General features: G+C 39.5%; 1 protein-coding gene across 5 annotated transcripts in view; it reads left to right on the forward strand.

The window, feature by feature from the left end:
* usta (uronyl 2-sulfotransferase a) overlaps positions 1-20,240 on the forward strand; it is a 91,593-nt gene that overhangs the window by 47,239 nt on the left and 24,114 nt on the right. For 2 of the 5 annotated variants that reach the window (XM_018672643.2, XM_018672644.2), the window contains 3 exons: positions 1,319-1,416; positions 1,547-1,704; positions 1,924-3,846. The exons of 1 other annotated variant lie outside the window; for it this stretch is intronic. In XM_018672643.2, coding sequence (XP_018528159.1) covers positions 1,319-1,416; positions 1,547-1,704; positions 1,924-2,216 — 549 coding nt within the window. In that variant the 3' untranslated portion in view covers positions 2,217-3,846. Of the gene's footprint in view, positions 1-1,318; positions 1,417-1,546; positions 1,705-1,923; positions 3,847-20,240 lie in introns of those variants that run through there. 2 more of the 5 variants (XM_051071867.1, XM_051071866.1) reach the window with 2 other exon arrangements.

Raw genomic sequence — 20,240 nt, forward strand, 5'->3', positions numbered from 1 at the left:
TGCAGCCACTCGGTGAATCAGAGACAGAGTTGTACTACAGTGTTCAGCTGCAAGGAAAAAATAACTGACCAAGTGCGTAATTTATGTCATCCCAGCTTATGTATAGACTTCTGTGAAAGCCCTCACACTCATGCTGTCATTGCTACCCCAGGAGAAGCTTGAGTGAAATCGAGATGTATAATTTAGATTTATGATATCAGTGTCTCAGAACAAAACTGGCATCAAAATAATCTTGAAAAACTGATCAAAGGCTAACTTTAACTTAGATCTGTTTAGCCATCTGAAAGGCACACAATCCAAGCTAATACATGCTCGTATACATGTGGTTTCTTCCATGTTTACGCCCCTGTCAGTGAGGTGATTTTCACAGCTCAGTCACCTGGTTCCCCAGTGTTTGCTTGCAGGCCCCTCACATCTCACCCTGAGAAGCAGTCTGTGTCCTCTGGGAAGGTCTGGGCCTCTGGTCCTATTCTGACTCAACTTAATCTCTGTGATGGACCATGTTGGCCTCAGTGTTGGCTTTGACAAATTGCTCTGTTTAAATCAGCCGTTACCGACTTATCAGCGCATAAATCTAAAGGGCAAGCTTTGACGTAATCATTACACTTTCAATTCGCTGCCACTTTCAGATCCTATTCGCTTTCGTACGTAGGCCTATCAACGTCTTTTGCCTCATGCATGTAGCCTGGTGCTACTGCATGCGTGCGTATATGAGCACAAGCATGTGGCGTTTCTGTGTGTGTGCATGTGTGTCTGTGCGTGTTTGTGTGTGTGAGTCATGCCTCGTGGAGTGTTTTGTTGCTCAGGACTTGTTGCCATCCATAAGGCTTACGTCACCTGACATGGATTTGACTGCTGGTTCCACAGCACTCAGCGGCTGGCCAGCTTCACTCCTGCATGTGTGTTTTTAATCTTTCCTTCTGTGTTTTTTTCCCCTTTCATTATTTAATGGCTACCACATTCAGACAAAGTTCACAACTCTGATCACATCACTTTAGTTTTGACTTCTATTAAGTGTTTTTTTCCCCAGTTGAATCCATACATCACTCTGTCTTCTTGTTTGGAATCCCAGCCTCTGAGAGCAGCTGAGGTGAAGAGACAGGCTTATCTTTGTGCACAGGATGTTGTTAGGCAAAGCACTTTGACCACTCAGATGATACTATCAAGAAGTCTGAGTTCACAGAAGTACTAGTGAAGTGCTCCCTCTAGTGGCAGAGGCAAATCATTACAATTCTTCTGAGATATTTCCTTGTGATTGGAAAGAGAACTCTAAAGGAAGGCGGGATATATAATTTAATGGATTTTTATCTGCTTTCAGGATATCAATGTTTGCATTCTAGAGAACTACCCTGAGTGCTCCAACCCCAGAGTTTTCTACATCATTCCCTATTTCTGTGGACAGCATCCTCAATGCAGGTATCTACACACTCCTACGTGGCATGCTAGCATTCTGCTCTTTGAGAAACTGGTGATATTTTATTTCTTGTCTTGTAAGGCTTCTGTTGAGTTTTCTGTCTCACTCTCATTGTTCTTCTTTCCATACTAGGGAGCCGGGAGTATGGGCCTTAGAGAGGGCCAAACAAAATGTGTTGGAGAACTACCTCCTTGTGGGTATCCTGGAGGAGCTGGAGGATGTTCTTCTCCTGTTGGAGAGGCTCTTACCTCATTACTTTACTGGAGTACTCAACATTTACAAGAGCCCTGGTACACTTGTGTTCCAAAATGCCTTTTTGTTGAAAAATCCCATTTGTAGCTGCTGTTCCCTTTCAAAACTGAAGTTTAGGCACCTGTATTTTTATGTTCTTTTCTGATTCTTTAACTGGATGCATGCAACTGACTTCCTCTTGTTGTGTGTGTGTGTGTGTGTGTGTGTGTGTGTGTGTGTGTGTGTGTGTTTTTTTTTTTTTTTTCATCATCTTACAGACTACAGAAAGATGGGGAACATGACCGGCACAGTGCGTAAACACACACCCACCCTGGAGGCCCTGCAGGTGCTGTACCACCGCATGCGCTATGAGTACGAGTTCTACAACTTCATCCGTGACCAGTTCCACCTAATGAAGAAAAAAATTGGCCTCAAGTCTGTCTCCCAACCTCCTGCCTACTCACCCGCTTTCCTGCGGGAGCTGTCCCTCCGAACCCCGGAGCCTCTAGATGAAGACGAGGAGCTGGACACAGACCTGGAGGATGCCAACAGCTGGCTGGTTCATCCCTAAGGGCTGTTTGATGAACCGTGTATGTAGCCAAAGAAAAGCTGATTGGCTAGAATTGGCTGGAGATAGCTGGAGGCAGCCTGAAGGCAAAGGGGGAGCATTCCCCGTCTTTCAGCAACCCCTAGAAAAGTGAGGTGTGTTCAGGGGGTGTGCGGATCCTGACGCTCGTGCTTTCACAAGCTCTGTTTTCCATCTGCAATAGACTCCTATCATGACAGGCTCAGTGCTGAGGACTATAGGGTTGAGTTATTGGGAGGACAAAATGCTCTATTTAAAAATTGACCAAGGACAATGGGAAGTAATGTTAAGCTAATTTTGCTTGACTCAAATTTTGTTTTAACTTGAGCTTGTTTTGGGTTTGTTTATGTACAAAGAAAAAAAACCTATCATTGCTGTAATCTCCAGGAGAGATCAGCACAAGATTAATGTGTTGAGAAATATTCTAAATGTTGGTCGCTGGGATGTTTACTGTATGAGTGGACTTCAGAGACATTGCCCAAGACATTGCTATGACAGGATTAGTGTCCTAAAAGCTGGAATGGAAATGGTGTCCACAAATAAAAAAAAAGTGCCAAAAGTCTTGTATGTATATTAGTCATCCAGGACTGTTCTAAGTGCCAAACCTTGCTAAGAGTTCCAGTAAGTGCGTGAGAGGAACCTCTGTGCATAGCTAGTGCAATTGTGTGACATAGTCAAGTCAGTTGTTATAGTTTTGGTTTCTAACATTCTGTTTACTTTGTTTAATTAGGTATAAATGAGGGTTAAATAGTAAGCACTCGATTATGAATTCAGAGAATTCCAACAATGTGTGCATGAATGAATGACTTTGACCAGACCAGCAGTGTATTTTAGCATAGATTCAATACTTGGGACAGGTCATTAGTTGAGAATGTAGGCAAATAAAAATAACACTAAAAAGCATTTATGGGGCGCAGTTAGTTTAATCTAAAGTTTAAAAGATTGAGTTTGCCAAATACCAGTGTTTCTACTGCAATGCATTATAAAACTGTATAAATATACTGCACTTTTTCTGAGGTGACTCCTGAAATTCTGCAGCAAAATTAGGGGTTTGGTCAAAAAACTGGATACTAATTTGTCTTTAATTTCAAGTAGGATTATCTTACTGTTTGAGCGTGCATTATGGTCTGTTTTCTCTCTCAGAAGATTATCATGAAAGTGTGTGAAGTGTTACTGATCCCAGCTAACACTAATTTCTAATTCTCTAGCAGGTATTCAGAGTGCATGTTTCTCATCACTCATGCAAAAACAAAATCATGCAGAGAACAGTAACCATAAGCTAATATGTGACTGTCATCTACGTATTTCACTTTACCATCCTAATCTCCATTGTTTGTACCTTTTAGTTGTCCTGGTTTGTGTTCAGTGTTTCCTTTTTTGCCAGTTTAATTTATTATTTTGTATTCATTTGCATTCCAGATAAGATTCTCAGGAAGGAAAAAAAGTTTAATAACTTGATGATTTGTATTTTGGTTTTTGGTGGCTATGAACCTATTCTTGGCATTTTAAGGATGTCTAGGATAGGTTTATATCAACAGCTGAAAACTGGTTAACAATAATTAATGCAGTCCATCATTTTACAGCCTTCAAAATAAATGTCCTCTTAACTATTGCAGCTAATGTCTTGGATTTACTTTAAGACAGTTTGTTTCTGAAAATGTGTGTTCGGCCTAAAATGTGACTGTAACTTTCTTAAAATATCCCATGCTGCTTCACATACCAGATTGATGGGCAGCTGCTAACACAACAGCCTGCAGATCGTGATCCAGCACCGCTTTGCTGACCCTGTGCAACCATCCAAGAGACTGATTACAGCCATATGCTACCAAGAGGCACACAAGTTCACAACAGTCACAGCAAGGTATTTAGGGTTTGAATTAGGATCAGACAGACATTAAATTTTAGGTAAGACAAGCACCAGGGTCAGCATCATGTATAGGCACAGGGTCGGTCCTAGGCAGCCACATATGAGGGGCCAATCAGACATGTGAAGGGAGCATTGTTGGTACACGTCGTGCTACAGGAGCAATTTTCCGGGAGACTGTTTTACACACATTTTGTGCGGGGCATTTTTTTTTGTACCTATGACAGTGTTTTCTCCATGGAATTATTTTTATTATTAGCTATGTATCCAGCCCCCAACCTGAAGAAGTGGATTGCATTTTGCCAGGCCTCTGCCCTACGACCTGTCCAGCTTGGGTGTCCCACCTGAAGACTAATCTTCTGTAGGAATGGCTCCTGGGGTCACTGGCACGCAGACCCCCTGACCACGATAAGGTGGCAATCCCTCAGAGGGAAAACTGAAAAATAAAGATGAAAAATAAAATAATAACATAAAAGATCCCTCATCCAGATTTTAACAATTAACACCATAACATAGTTACTCTATTGGATGAGCCTAATTCTCAAAATTTTAACTTAACAGTAAGACCGTAGCCAATACTCACAAAACTGAAAGTAACTTATTAAAAAATAAAAATAAAGGTAAAACTGGATAAATGACTCAAAGCCAAGCCTTCATTTTCACACAATATATTTTGATTTTGTGGTTTAGCATTGCATTTATCAGTCACTTGTCAGCCTTTATTCTCAAAGGTATTTTTTATTAATATAATCTCGAAAGGATTCACTGATATGACACTGTAGGCAATTTTTCATAACTCCCACCAGTTTTCTTCAATGTATTTTTTTATTATTTATTAAGTATTAGTAAGTACAGTTTATGTGATCTGTGTAGTGTCTTACCTTTTTATATACAGTATATGGTGACTTAAGTTCATTAAACCTGTCATCCATTCACATTTATTTATTTATTCAAGGCTTCAACTGTGTCAGTGTGGTAAATCCTCATCATGTAGAAGATCACAGATGGAGCTGGTCCTGCAGTACCTCCACCTTAAGTTCCCGGGAATGCTGATCATTTTCTCCGTTGCCCACCAACCAAGTTTGAACCATTGCCTCTGTTTGTCACTACCCTGAATGTATTATGAGAACTACAGATGTCACTGTTCTTTGTTGTTGAATCTTTTCCGGCACAATTAGAAGGAAAGCCTCAGAACTTCATGAGGCCTCACCTGCCCGTCGCTGCTGAAAGCTGAAACAAATGCTGGAGCTTGTTTTTTTTGTAGAACACAAGTGAGACACTGAACACACCTGCAGCTCGAAGGTAAGACCAACAGTTAGCGGCTAGCATTAGTGGCGAGTGCTAGCATTAGCATGGCCTTGTAATGATATCGTTTAACTCCATTTTCAGTCGTTTATATCGCGTTGGTAAGAGTGTGTTTGTGTGTCTGTGACTGAGGTGTCCCTTACATGAGTTGTGGACCCCCACCATGGACAGATGGTAACAGAGTGGGCTACAATCTGTGTAAATCCCTGTTCGTATGTTTTTACTTTACTGACATTTTGCGTCTTTTTGTCATTTTGTGTTCCATCCTGGTCATTTAACTCCGTTTATGGTGGCTTATCATGTCGTCACCGGTTCGTGGATATGAGTGGTCATTTTATATAATTTTGCGTCTCTACCTGGTGTTAGCATTAGCATTAGTGGCGAGCATTAGCATTAAAATCGAGCGTTAGTACTAACATTTTTAATTGCTTGGGTTCAAGTGTGTGTTTCTGTGACTAAAGCGTCCCTGACGAGTTGTGGAGGGTGGTAACTCTTAAGTGGTCAGTTTTTCTGTTTTTCCGTTTGGATCTCTTTACATTTATTCTACAGATCATGTCGATGTGGTCATTTTGTGTCTATTTGTAGTGATATTGCATCGTTTTGCATCTCTAGCTGGTTGTTTTTCATATACTTATGGTCAGCTTCTTTGTGGTTGTTTTGCACCGTATTGTGTCTTGGTGGTTTTGTGTCTATTCCAGGTCATTTAATGTTTCTTTGTGGTCATTTTGTGTTTCAGTGTGGTAGTTGAGCATCAACGTCCATAGCTGTCCCATTGTGTCTATTATTGATTGGAAATTTGTTTGTGGTGTTAAATACAGGCTTGAAAACTAGATTTTAACTCTGTGCTCGTCCACAAGTTTTAACCTTCAACAATAGGTCGCCATGTATGAGCTGAAATTACTGTTAGAAATTATTATTAAAAATGTTTTTCTCAAGTTATATTCTAGTGACATAATTAATATATTCACCTCAAAACTCAAAGTTTGATTGTCAAGGTTCTAGTGTTTTCAGTGTTCTTCTACATTGTTCAAGTTTTGGAGGTGAACTATTCTTTATTAATGAGGTTATTTGTTTTTCAAGTGTTTTACTTGTGTTTTCCAGGTTTACTGATTTAGCTGCCGCAGCCTGGACAGAAACACCAGCTCTCACCTTACAAACCAACAGGTATGTGTCCTAAAGATTTACCCAGTCTGAAAAAATGTGTTGATGAGCTGAATTATTACTGTTAGTAAGAGTGTTATTGTTTAAATCCTTGGTATGTAATTAGTTTAGTATTGAATAAAATAAGAACTGCTTAATCATGTCCTTAAATTGTCAGAAAAATAGTACTAGTTATTATAATTTTTAAAAACTCAAAATAGTTGTCAGTTAATTTTCTGTCTGTGGACTGAAGTATATTTAAAAATACCACAAGTTAAAACCCTGCTTTCAAAAATGTACTTAAGTGAAAGTTTTTATTATGCAGTTCACAGTAACAATAGTAATACATGATTCCACCAGTGATTAGCTGACAAACTATTAATATAGAAACATAAGATTTAAGATAATAATTTTAGTCAATTTTTTGAAAATGTTCTCTCTTTTTCCGTGTCTCATTCTCTCTCGCTGTCTCATTCTCTCTTTGTCTCTTTCTCTGTCCCCTTCTCTCTGCCTTTGTCATTAGTACAATAAATCATAAATATGTGCCGAACTTATTCATTTCAGTGTCACACACTAGAAACACTGTCATTTTGCTTCATTTTGGCTTTGAAAAAAACATTTCCATACACTGCTGTTGTGTGAATATCAGGAGCTGGTGGAGTCAGTTCTCCAGTCAGAGCAGTTTCTTCTGTCTTTGTGTAGGAATAAAATGTAACTCTTGGGCTAGTTCTGATTAGTCCAGAACCAGTCTACACTCTGGTTTCCTTGTAGATAGAGTGTCTTTTACTTCTCTTACCTTTTGACATACTAAGAAACTCTCTGTGCTTTTATTTTGATGTGTTAAAAGTTGCATGTTTATATTCATATTTTTTGTGTTTTTCTCCACAGGATTCAAACTATAACCATTAAGTCACAGAGACAGACGTGAGGACATTCCCATAAGGTCAGTGTTAGTTTTTTCTTTTCAGTCGGACTCATTACCTCAGCTGCAGTTTGACAATTTGAAATCTCTTGTCTGGAACAAATAGCAACAAATTAAAGCTGCCATAACTTATTAGTTTAATTGGTATTAATTAGTATTTTTCAACAATGTAGCTGCAAAAAATAAGTCTTAAAAAAAAAAAGATGTTATTCCAGACAACATTTAACTACAAGGAAACACTTGTTAGAGCTGGTTTGGACCGGTTTTTAGTGAGTTTGTTGAAATACTTAACATCATTGTTTTTGGTGACTGCGACAGGCAGCGGGTCATGGTTTGGAGTGAAAAAAGGTCAAAATTTCAGGTCTAGATTTTTCACCTAAAAACTACTCAGGGGCATGTTTTATGTCATTTGAAGTGGATTTGGACAGGTTTTGAGTGAATTCTTTGACAAAGTTGACACCACAATTTTTGATGTCTGCGACAGGCGGCGGGTCATGGTTTGGAGTGAAAAAAGGTCAAAATTTCAGGTCTAGATTTTTCACCTAAAAACTACTCAGGGGTATGTAAAACTTAGTCAGGGGCATGTTTTATGTCATTTGAAGTGGATTTGGACAGGTTTTGAGTGAATTCTTTGACAAAGTTGACACCACAATTTTTGATGTCTGCGACAGGCGGCGGGTCATGGTTTGGAGTGAAAAAAGGTCAAAATTTCAGGTCTAGATTTTTCACCTAAAAACTACTCAGGGGCATGTTTTATGTCATTTGAAGTGGATTTGGACAGGTTTTGAGTGAATTCTTTGACAAAGTTGACACCACAATTTTTGATGTCTGCGACAGGCGGCGGGTCATGGTTTGGAGTGAAAAAAGGTCAAAATTTCAGGTCTAGATTTTTCACCTAAAAACTACTCAGGGGCATGTTTTATGTCATTTGAAGTGGATTTGGACAGGTTTTGAGTGAATTCTTTGACAAAGTTGACACCACAATTTTTGATGTCTGCGACAGGCGGCGGGTCATGGTTTGGAGTGAAAAAAGGTCAAAATTTCAGGTCTAGATTTTTCAGCTAAAAACTACTCAGGGGCATGTTTTATGTCATTTGAAGTGGATTTGGACAGGTTTTGAGTGAATTCTTTGACAAAGTTGACACCACAATTTTTGATGTCTGCGACAGGCGGCGGGTCATGGTTTGGAGTGAAAAAAGGTCAAAATTTCAGGTCTAGATTTTTCACCTAAAAACTACTCAGGGGCATGTTTTATGTCATTTGAAGTGGATTTGGACAGGTTTTGAGTGAATTCTTTGACAAAGTTGACACCACAATTTTTGATGTCTGCGACAGGTAGCGGGTCATGGTTTGGAGTGAAAAAAGGTCAAAATTTCAGGTCTAGATTTTTCACCTAAAAACTACTCAGGGGTATGTAAAACTTAGTCAGGGGCATGTTTTATGTCATTTGAAGTGGATTTGGACAGGTTTTGAGTGAATTCTTTGACAAAGTTGACACCCACAATTTTTGATGTCTGCGACAGGCGGCGGGTCATGGTTTGGAGTGAAAAAAGGTCAAAATTTCAGGTCTAGATTTTTCACCTAAAAACTACTCAGGGGCATGTTTTATGTCATTTGAAGTGGATTTGGACAGGTTTTGAGTGAATTCTTTGACAAAGTTGACACCACAATTTTTGATGTCTGCGACAGGCGGCGGGTCATGGTTTGGAGTGAAAAAAGGTCAAAATTTCAGGTCTAGATTTTTCACCTAAAAACTACTCAGGGGCATGTTTTATGTCATTTGAAGTGGATTTGGACAGGTTTTGAGTGAATTCTTTGACAAAGTTGACACCACAATTTTTGATGTCTGCGACAGGCGGCGGGTCATGGTTTGGAGTGAAAAAAGGTCAAAAATTTCAGGTCTAGATTTTTCACCTAAAAACTACTCAGGGGCATGTTTTATGTCATTTGAAGTGGATTTGGACAGGTTTTGAGTGAATTCTTTGACAAAGTTGACACCACAATTTTTGATGTCTGCGACAGGCGGCGGGTCATGGTTTGGAGTGAAAAAAGGTCAAAATTTCAGGTCTAGATTTTTCACCTAAAAACTACTCAGGGGTATGTAAAACTTAGTCAGGGGCATGTTTTATGTCATTTGAAGTGGATTTGGACAGGTTTTGAGTGAATTCTTTGACAAAGTTGACACCACAATTTTTGATGTCTGCGACAGGCGGCGGGTCATGGTTTGGAGTGAAAAAAGGTCAAAATTTTAGGTCTAGATTTTTCACCTAAAAACTACTCAGGGGCATGTTTTATGTCATTTGAAGTGGATTTGGACAGGTTTTGAGTGAATTCTTTGACAAAGTTGACACCAACAATTTTGATGTCTGCGACAGGCGGCGGGTCATGGTTTGGAGTGAAAAAGGTCAAAATTTCAGGTCTAGATTTTTCACACTAAAAACTACTCCAGGGGCATGTTTTATGTCATTTGAAGTGGATTTGGACAGGTTTGAGTGAATTCTTTGACAAAGTTGACACCACAATTTTTGATGTCTGCGACAGGTCATGGTTTGGAGTGAAAAAAGGTCAAAATTTCAGGTCTAGATTTTCACCTAAAAACTACTCAGGGGCATGTTTTATGTCATTTGAAGTGGATTTGGACAGGTTTTGAGTGAATTCTTTGACAAAGTTGACACCCACAATTTTTGATGTCTGCGACAGGTGGCGGGTCATGGTTTGGAGTGAAAAAAGGTCAAAAATTTCAGGTCTAGATTTTTCACCTAAAAACTACTCAGGGCTATGTAAAACTTAGTCAGGGGCATGTTTTATGTCATTTGAAGTGGATTTGGACAGGTTTTGAGTGAATTCTTTGACAAAGTTGACACCACAATTTTTGATGTCTGCGACAGGCGGCGGTCATGGTTTGGAGTGAAAAAAGGTCAAAATTTCAGGTCTAGATTTTTCACCTAAAACTACTCAGGGGCATGTTTTATGTCATTTGAAGTGGATTTGGACAGGTTTTGAGTGAATTCTTTGACAAAGTTGACACCAACAATTTTTGATGTCTGCGACAGGCGGCGGGTCATGGTTTGGAGTGAAAAAAGGTCAAAATTTCAGGTCTAGATTTTTCACCTAAAACTACTCAGGGCTATGTAAAACTTAGTCAGGGGCATGTTTTATGTCATTTGAAGTGGATTTGGACAGGTTTTGAGTGAATTCTTTGACAAAGTTGACACCACAATTTTTTGGATGCCTGCGACAGGCGGCGGGTCATGGTTTGGAGTGAAAAAAGGTCAAAATTTCAGGTCTAGATTTTTCACCTAAAAACTACTCAGGGGCATGTTTTATGTCATTTGAAGTGGATTTGGACAGGTTTTGAGTGAATTCTTTGACAAAGTTGACACCACAATTTTTGATGTCTGCGACAGGCGGCGGGTCATGGTTTGGAGTGAAAAAAGGTCAAAATTTCAGGTCTAGATTTTTCACCTAAAAACTACTCAGGGGTATGTAAAACTTAGTCAGGGGCATGTTTTATGTCATTTGAAGTGGATTTGGACAGGTTTTGAGTGAATTCTTTGACAAAGTTGACACCACAATTTTTGATGTCTGCGACAGGCGGCGGGTCATGGTTTGGAGTGAAAAAAGGTCAAAATTTCAGGTCTAGATTTTTCACCTAAAAACTACTCAGGGGCATGTTTTATGTCATTTGAAGTGGATTTGGACAGGTTTTGAGTGAATTCTTTGACAAAGTTGACACCACAATTTTTGATGTCTGCGACAGGCGGCGGGTCATGGTTTGGAGTGAAAAAAGGTCAAAATTTCAGGTCTAGATTTTTCACCTAAAAACTACTCAGGGGCAGTCAGGGCATGTTTTATGTCATTTGAAGTGGATTTGGACAGGTTTTGAGTGAATTCTTTGACAAAGTTGACACCACAATTTTTGATGTCTGCGACAGGCGGCGGTCATGGTTTGGAGTGAAAAAAGGTCAAAATTTCAGGTCTAGATTTTTCACCTAAAAACTACTCAGGGGCATGTTTTATGTCATTTGAAGTGGATTTGGACAGGTTTTGAGTGAATTCTTTGACAAAGTTGACACCACAATTTTTGATGTCTGCGACAGGCGGCGGGTCATGGTTTGGAGTGAAAAAAGGTCAAAATTTCAGGTCTAGATTTTTCACCTAAAAACTACTCAGGGGCATGTTTTATGTCATTTGAAGTGGATTTGGACAGGTTTTGAGTGAATTCTTTGACAAAGTTGACACCACAATTTTTGATGTCTGCGACAGGCGGCGGGTCATGGTTTGGAGTGAAAAAAGGTCAAAATTTCAGGTCTAGATTTTTCACCTAAAAACTACTCAGGGGCATGTTTTATGTCATTTGAAGTGGATTTGGACAGGTTTTGAGTGAATTCTTTGACAAAGTTGACACCACAATTTTTGATGTCTGCGACAGGCGGCGGGTCATGGTTTGGAGTGAAAAAAGGTCAAAATTTCAGGTCTAGATTTTTCACCTAAAAACTACTCAGTCAGGGGCATGTTTTATGTCATTTGAAGTGGATTTGGACAGGTTTTGAGTGAATTCTTTGACAAAGTTGACACCACAATTTTTGATGTCTGCGACAGGCGGCGGGTCATGGTTTGGAGTGAAAAAAGGTCAAAATTTCAGGTCTAGATTTTTCACCTAAAAACTACTCAGGGGCATGTTTTATGTCATTTGAAGTGGATTTGGACAGGTTTTGAGTGAATTCTTTGACAAAGTTGACACCACAATTTTTGATGTCTGCGACAGGCGGCGGGTCATGGTTTGGAGTGAAAAAAGGTCAAAATTTCAGGTCTAGATTTTTCACCTAAAAACTACTCAGGGGGGGGGCATGTTTTATGTCATTTGAAGTGGATTTGGACAGGTTTTGAGTGAATTCTTTGACAAAGTTGACACCACAATTTTTGATGTCTGCGACAGGCGGCGGGTCATGGTTTGGAGTGAAAAAAGGTCAAAATTTCAGGTCTAGATTTTTCACCTAAAAACTACTCAGGGGCATGTTTTATGTCATTTGAAGTGGATTTGGACAGGTTTTGAGTGAATTCTTTGACAAAGTTGACACCACAATTTTTGATGTCTGCGACAGGCGGCGGGTCATGGTTTGGAGTGAAAAAAGGTCAAAATTTCAGGTCTAGATTTTTCACCTAAAAACTACTCAGGGTCTTAGTCAGGGGCATGTTTTATGTCATTTGAAGTGGATTTGGACAGGTTTTGAGTGAATTCTTTGACAAAGTTGACACCACAATTTTTGATGTCTGCGACAGGCGGCGGGTCATGGTTTGGAGTGAAAAAAGGTCAAAATTTCAGGTCTAGATTTTTCACCTAAAAACTACTCAGGGGCATGTTTTATGTCATTTGAAGTGGATTTGGACAGGTTTTGAGTGAATTCTTTGACAAAGTTGACACCACAATTTTTGATGTCTGCGACAGGCGGCGGGTCATGGTTTGGAGTGAAAAAAGGTCAAAATTTCAGGTCTAGATTTTTCACCTAAAAACTACTCAGGGGCATGTTTTATGTCATTTGAAGTGGATTTGGACAGGTTTTGAGTGAATTCTTTGACAAAGTTGACACCACAATTTTTGATGTCTGCGACAGGCGGCGGGTCATGGTTTGGAGTGAAAAAAGGTCAAAATTTCAGGTCTAGATTTTTCACCTAAAAACTACTCAGGGGCATGTTTTTATGTCATTTGAAGTGGATTTGGACAGGTTTTGAGTGAATTCTTTGACAAAGTTGACACCACAATTTTTGATGTCTGCGACAGGCGGCGGGTCATGGTTTGGAGTGAAAAAAGGTCAAAATTTCAGGTCTAGATTTTTCACCTAAAAACTACTCAGGGGCATGTTTTATGTCATTTGAAGTGGATTTGGACAGGTTTTGAGTGAATTCTTTGACAAAGTTGACACCACAATTTTTGATGTCTGCGACAGGCGGCGGGTCATGGTTTGGAGTGAAAAAAGGTCAAAATTTCAGGTCTAGATTTTTCACCTAAAAACTACTCAGGGGCATGTTTTATGTCATTTGAAGTGGATTTGGACAGGTTTTGAGTGAATTCTTTGACAAAGTTGACACCACAATTTTTGATGTCTGCGACAGGCGGCGGGTCATGTTTGGAGTGAAAAAAGGTCAAAATTTCAGGTCTAGATTTTTCACCTAAAAACTACTCAGGGGCATGTTTTATGTCATTTGAAGTGGATTTGGACAGGTTTTGAGTGAATTCTTTGACAAAGTTGACACCACAATTTTTGATGTCTGCGACAGGCGGCGGGTCATGGTTTGGAGTGAAAAAAGGTCAAAATTTCAGGTCTAGATTTTTCACCTAAAAACTACTCAGGGGCATGTTTTATGTCATTTGAAGTGGATTTGGACAGGTTTTGAGTGAATTCTTTGACAAAGTTGACACCACAATTTTTGATGTCTGCGACAGGCGGCGGGTCATGGTTTGGAGTGAAAAAAGGTCAAAATTTCAGGTCTAGATTTTTCACCTAAAAACTACTCAGGGGCATGTTTTATGTCATTTGAAGTGGATTTGGACAGGTTTTGAGTGAATTCTTTGACAAAGTTGACACCACAATTTTTGATGTCTGCGACAGGCGGCGGGTCATGGTTTGGAGTGAAAAAAGGTCAAAATTTCAGGTCTAGATTTTTCACCTAAAAACTACTCAGGGGCATGTTTTATGTCATTTGAAGTGGATTTGGACAGGTTTTGAGTGAATTCTTTGACAAAGTTGACACCACAATTTTTGATGTCTGCGACAGGCGGCGGGTCATGGTTTGGAGTGAAAAAAGGTCAAAATTTCAGGTCTAGATTTTTCACCTAAAAACTACTCAGGGGCATGTTTTATGTCATTTGAAGTGGATTTGGACAGGTTTTGAGTGAATTCTTTGACAAAGTTGACACCACAATTTTTGATGTCTGCGACAGGCGGCGGGTCATGGTTTGGAGTGAAAAAAGGTCAAAATTTCAGGTCTAGATTTTTCACCTAAAAACTACTCAGGGGCTTAGTCAGGGGCATGTTTTATGTCATTTGAAGTGGATTTGGACAGGTTTTGAGTGAATTCTTTGACAAAGTTGACACCACAATTTTTGATGTCTGCGACAGGCGGCGGGTCATGGTTTGGAGTGAAAAAAGGTCAAAATTTCAGGTCTAGATTTTTCACCTAAAAACTACTCAGGGGCATGTTTTATGTCATTTGAAGTGGATTTGGACAGGTTTTGAGTGAATTCTTTGACAAAGTTGACACCACAATTTTTGATGTCTGCGACAGGCGGCGGGTCATGGTTTGGAGTGAAAAAAGGTCAAAATTTCAGGTCTAGATTTTTCACCTAAAAACTACTCAGGGCATGTTTTATGTCATTTGAAGTGGATTTGGACAGGTTTTGAGTGAATTCTTTGACAAAGTTGACACCACAATTTTTGATGTCTGCGACAGGCGGCGGGTCATGGTTTGGAGTGAAAAAAGGTCAAAATTTCAGGTCTAGATTTTTCACCTAAAAACTACTCAGGGGCATGTTTTTATGTCATTTGAAGTGGATTTGGACAGGTTTTGAGTGAATTCTTTGACAAAGTTGACACCACAATTTTTGATGTCTGCGACAGGCGGCGGGTCATGGTTTGGAGTGAAAAAAGGTCAAAATTTCAGGTCTAGATTTTTCACCTAAAAACTACTCAGGGCATGTTTTATGTCATTTGAAGTGGATTTGGACAGGTTTTGAGTGAATTCTTTGACAAAGTTGACACCACAATTTTTGATGTCTGCGACAGGCGGCGGGTCATGTTTGGAGTGAAAAAAGGTCAAAATTTCAGGTCTAGATTTTTCACCTAAAAACTACTCAGGGGCATGTTTTATGTCATTTGAAGTGGATTTGGACAGGTTTTGAGTGAATTCTTTGACAAAGTTGACACCACAATTTTTGATGTCTGCGACAGGCGGCGGGTCATGGTTTGGAGTGAAAAAAGGTCAAAATTTCAGGTCTAGATTTTTCACCTAAAAACTACTCAGGGGCATGTTTTATGTCATTTGAAGTGGATTTGGACAGGTTTTGAGTGAATTCTTTGACAAAGTTGACACCACAATTTTTGATGTCTGCGACAGGTCATGGTTTGGAGTGAAAAAAGGTCAAAATTTCAGGTCTAGATTTTTCACCTAAAAACTACTCAGGGGCTTATCAGGGGCATGTTTTATGTCATTTGAAGTGGATTTGGACAGGTTTTGAGTGAATTCTTTGACAAAGTTGACACCACAATTTTTGATGTCTGCGACAGGCGGCGGGTCATGGTTTGGAGTGAAAAAAGGTCAAAATTTCAGGTCTAGATTTTTCACCTAAAAACTACTCAGGGGCATGTTTTATGTCATTTGAAGTGGATTTGGACAGGTTTTGAGTGAATTCTTTGACAAAGTTGACACCACAATTTTTGATGTCTGCGACAGGCGGCGGGTCATGGTTTGGAGTGAAAAAAGGTCAAAATTTCAGGTCTAGATTTTTCACCTAAAAACTACTCAGGGCATGTTTTTGTCATTTGAAGTGGATTTGGACAGGTTTTGAGTGAATTCTTTGACAAAGTTGACACCACAATTTTTGATGTCTGCGACAGGCGGCGGGTCATGGTTTGGAGTGAAAAAAGGTCAAAAATTTCAGGTCTAGATTTTTCACCTAAAAACTACTCAGGGGCATGTTTTTATGTCATTTGAAGTGGATTTGGACAGGTTTTGAGTGAATTCTTTGACAAAGTTGACACCACAATTTTTGATGTCTGCGACAGGCGGCGGGTCATGGTTTGGAGTGAAAAAAGTCAAAATTTCAGGTCTAGATTTTTCACCTAAAAACTACTCAGGGGTAAAACTTAGTCAGGGATGTTTTATGTCATTTGAAGTGGATTTGGACAGGTTTTGAGTGAATTCTTTGACAAAGTTGACACCACAATTTTTGATGTCTGCGACAGGCGGCGGGTCATGGTTTGGAGTGAAAAAAGGTCAAAATTTCAGGTCTAGATTTTTCACCTAAAAACTACTCAGGGGCATGTTTTATGTCATTTGAAGTGGATTTGGACAGGTTTTGAGTGAATTCTTTGACAAAGTTGACACCACAATTTTTGATGTCTGCGACAGGCGGCGGTCATGGTTTGGAGTGAAAAAAGGTCAAAATTTCAGGTCTAGATTTTTCACCTAAAAACTACTCACTCAGGGGCATGTTTTATGTCATTTGAAGTGGATTTGGACAGGTTTTGAGTGAATTCTTTGACAAAGTTGACACCACAATTTTTGATGTCTGCGACAGGCGGCGGGTCATGGTTTGGAGTGAAAAAAGGTCAAAATTTCAGGTCTAGATTTTTCACCTAAAAACTACTCAGGGGGTCAGGGGCATGTTTTATGTCATTTGAAGTGGATTTGGACAGGTTTTGAGTGAATTCTTTGACAAAGTTGACACCACAATTTTTGATGTCTGCGACAGGCGGCGGGTCATCGTTTGGAGTGAAAAAAGGTCAAAATTTCAGGTCTAGATTTTTCACCTAAAAACTACTCAGGGGCATGTTTTATGTCATTTGAAGTGGATTTGGACAGGTTTTGAGTGAATTCTTTGACAAAGTTGACACCACAATTTTTGATGTCTGCGACAGGCGGGGTCATCGTTTGGAGTGAAAAAAGGTCAAAATTTCAGGTCTAGATTTTTCACCTAAAAACTACTCAGGGGCATGTTTTATGTCATTTGAAGTGGATTTGGACAGGTTTTGAGTGAATTCTTTGACAAAGTTGACACCACAATTTTTTGATGTCTGCGACAGGCGGCGGGTCATGGTTTGGAGTGAAAAAAGGTCAAAATTTCAGGTCTAGATTTTTCACCTAAAAACTACTCAATGGTCAGGGGCATGTTTTATGTCATTTGAAGTGGATTTGGACAGGTTTTGAGTGAATTCTTTGACAAAGTTGACACCACAATTTTTGATGTCTGCGACAGGCGGCGGGTCATCGTTTGGAGTGAAAAAAGGTCAAAATTTCAGGTCTAGATTTTTCACTAAAAACTACTCAGGGGCATGTTTTATGTCATTTGAAGTGGATTTGGACAGGTTTTGAGTGAATTCTTTGACAAAGTTGACACCACAATTTTTGATGTCTGCGACAGGCGGCGGGGTCAGTTTGGAGTGAAAAAGGTCAAAATTTCAGGTCTAGATTTTTCACCTAAAAACTACTCAGGGGGTATGTTTTATGTCATTTGAAGTGGATTTGGACAGGTTTTGAGTGAATTCTTTGACAAAGTTGACACCACAATTTTTGATGTCTGCGACAGGCGGCGGGTCATTGGAGTGAAAAAAGGTCAAAATTTCAGGTCTAGATTTTTCACCTAAAAAACTCAAAAACTCAGGGGCATGTTTTATGTCATTTGAAGTGGATTTGGACAGGTTTTGAGTGAATTCTTTGACAAAGTTGACACCACAATTTTTGATGTCTGCGACAGGCGGCGGGTCATGGTTTGGAGTGAAAAAAGGTCAAAATTTTCAGGTCTAGATTTTTCACCTAAAAACTACTCAGGGCATGTTTTATGTCATTTGAAGTGGATTTGGACAGGTTTTGAGTGAATTCTTTGACAAAGTTGACACCACAATTTTTGATGTCTGCGACAGGCGGCGGGTCATCGTTTGGAGTGAAAAAAAGGTCAAAATTTCAGGTCTAGATTTTTCACTAAAAACTACTCAGGGGCATGTTTTATGTCATTTGAAGTGGATTTGGACAGGTTTTGAGTGAATTCTTTGACAAAGTTGACACCACAATTTTTGATGTCTGCGACAGGCGGTCATGTTTGGAGTGAAAAAAGTCAAAATTTCAGGTCTAGATTTTTCACCTAAAAAACTCAGGGGCATGTTTTATGTCATTTGAAGTGGATTTGGACAGGTTTTGAGTGAATTCTTTGACAAAGTTGACACCACAATTTTTGATGTCTGCGACAGGCGGCGGGTCATGTTTGGAGTGAAAAAAGGTCAAAATTTCAGGTCTAGATTTTTCACCTAAAAACTACTCAGGGGCATGTTTTATGTCATTTGAAGTGGATTTGGACAGGTTTTGAGTGAATTCTTTGACAAAGTTGACACCACAATTTTTGATGTCTGCGACAGGCGGCGGGTCATGGTTTGGAGTGAAAAAAGGTCAAAATTTCAGGTCTAGATTTTTCACCTAAAAACTCACCTCAGGGGCATGTTTTATGTCATTTGAAGTGGATTTGGACAGGTTTTGAGTGAATTCTTTGACAAAGTTGACACCACAATTTTTGATGTCTGCGACAGGCGGCGGGTCATCGTTTGGAGTGAAAAAAGGTCAAAATTTCAGGTCTAGATTTTTCACTAAAAAACTCACACTCAGGGGCATGTTTTATGTCATTTGAAGTGGATTTGGACAGGTTTTGAGTGAATTCTTTGACAAAGTTGACACCACAATTTTTGATGTCTGCGACAGGCGGCGGGTCATCGTTTGGAGTGAAAAAAGGTCAAAATTTCAGGTCTAGATTTTTCACCTAAAAACTACTCAGGGGGTCAATGTTTTATGTCATTTGAAGTGGATTTGGACAGGTTTTGAGTGAATTCTTTGACAAAGTTGACACCACAATTTTTGATGTCTGCGACAGGCGGCGGTCATCGTTTGGAGTGAAAAAAAGGTCAAAATTTCAGGTCTAGATTTTTCACCTAAAAAACTCAAAAAACTCAGGGGCATGTTTTATGTCATTTGAAGTGGATTTGGACAGGTTTTGAGTGAATTCTTTGACAAAGTTGACACCACAATTTTTGATGTCTGCGACAGGCGGCGGGTCATCGTTTGGAGTGAAAAAAGGTCAAAATTTCAGGTCTAGATTTTTCACCTAAAAACTACTCAGGGGCATGTTTTATGTCATTTGAAGTGGATTTGGACAGGTTTTGAGTGAATTCTTTGACAAAGTTGACACCACAATTTTTGATGTCTGCGACAGGCGGCGGTCATGGTTTGGAGTGAAAAAAGGTCAAAATTTCAGGTCTAGATTTTTCACCTAAAAACTACTCAGGGGCATGTTTTATGTCATTTGAAGTGGATTTGGACAGGTTTTGAGTGAATTCTTTGACAAAGTTGACACCACAATTTTTGATGTCTGCGACAGGCGGCGGGTCATGGTTTGGAGTGAAAAAAGGTCAAAATTTCAGGTCTAGATTTTTCACCTAAAAACTACTCAGGGGCATGTTTTATGTCATTTGAAGTGGATTTGGACAGGTTTTGAGTGAATTCTTTGACAAAGTTGACACCACAATTTTTGATGTCTGCGACAGGCGGCGGGTCATGGTTTGGAGTGAAAAAAGGTCAAAATTTCAGGTCTAGATTTTTCACCTAAAAACTCACCTCAGGGGCATGTTTTATGTCATTTGAAGTGGATTTGGACAGGTTTTGAGTGAATTCTTTGACAAAGTTGACACCACAATTTTTGATGTCTGCGACAGGCGGCGGGTCATCGTTTGGAGTGAAAAAAGTCAAAATTTCAGGTCTAGATTTTTCACTAAAAACTACTCAGGGGCATGTTTTATGTCATTTGAAGTGGATTTGGACAGGTTTTGAGTGAATTCTTTGACAAAGTTGACACCACAATTTTTTGATGTCTGCGACAGGCGGCGGGTCATGGTTTGGAGTGAAAAAAGGTCAAAATTTCAGGTCTAGATTTTTCACCTAAAAACTACTCAGGGGGGCATGTTTTATGTCATTTGAAGTGGATTTGGACAGGTTTTGAGTGAATTCTTTGACAAAGTTG

The sequence above is a fragment of the Lates calcarifer genome, linkage group LG7_1 (assembly GCF_001640805.2).
Source record: "Lates calcarifer isolate ASB-BC8 linkage group LG7_1, TLL_Latcal_v3, whole genome shotgun sequence".
NCBI classification, from domain to species: Eukaryota; Metazoa; Chordata; class Actinopteri; family Centropomidae; genus Lates; species Lates calcarifer.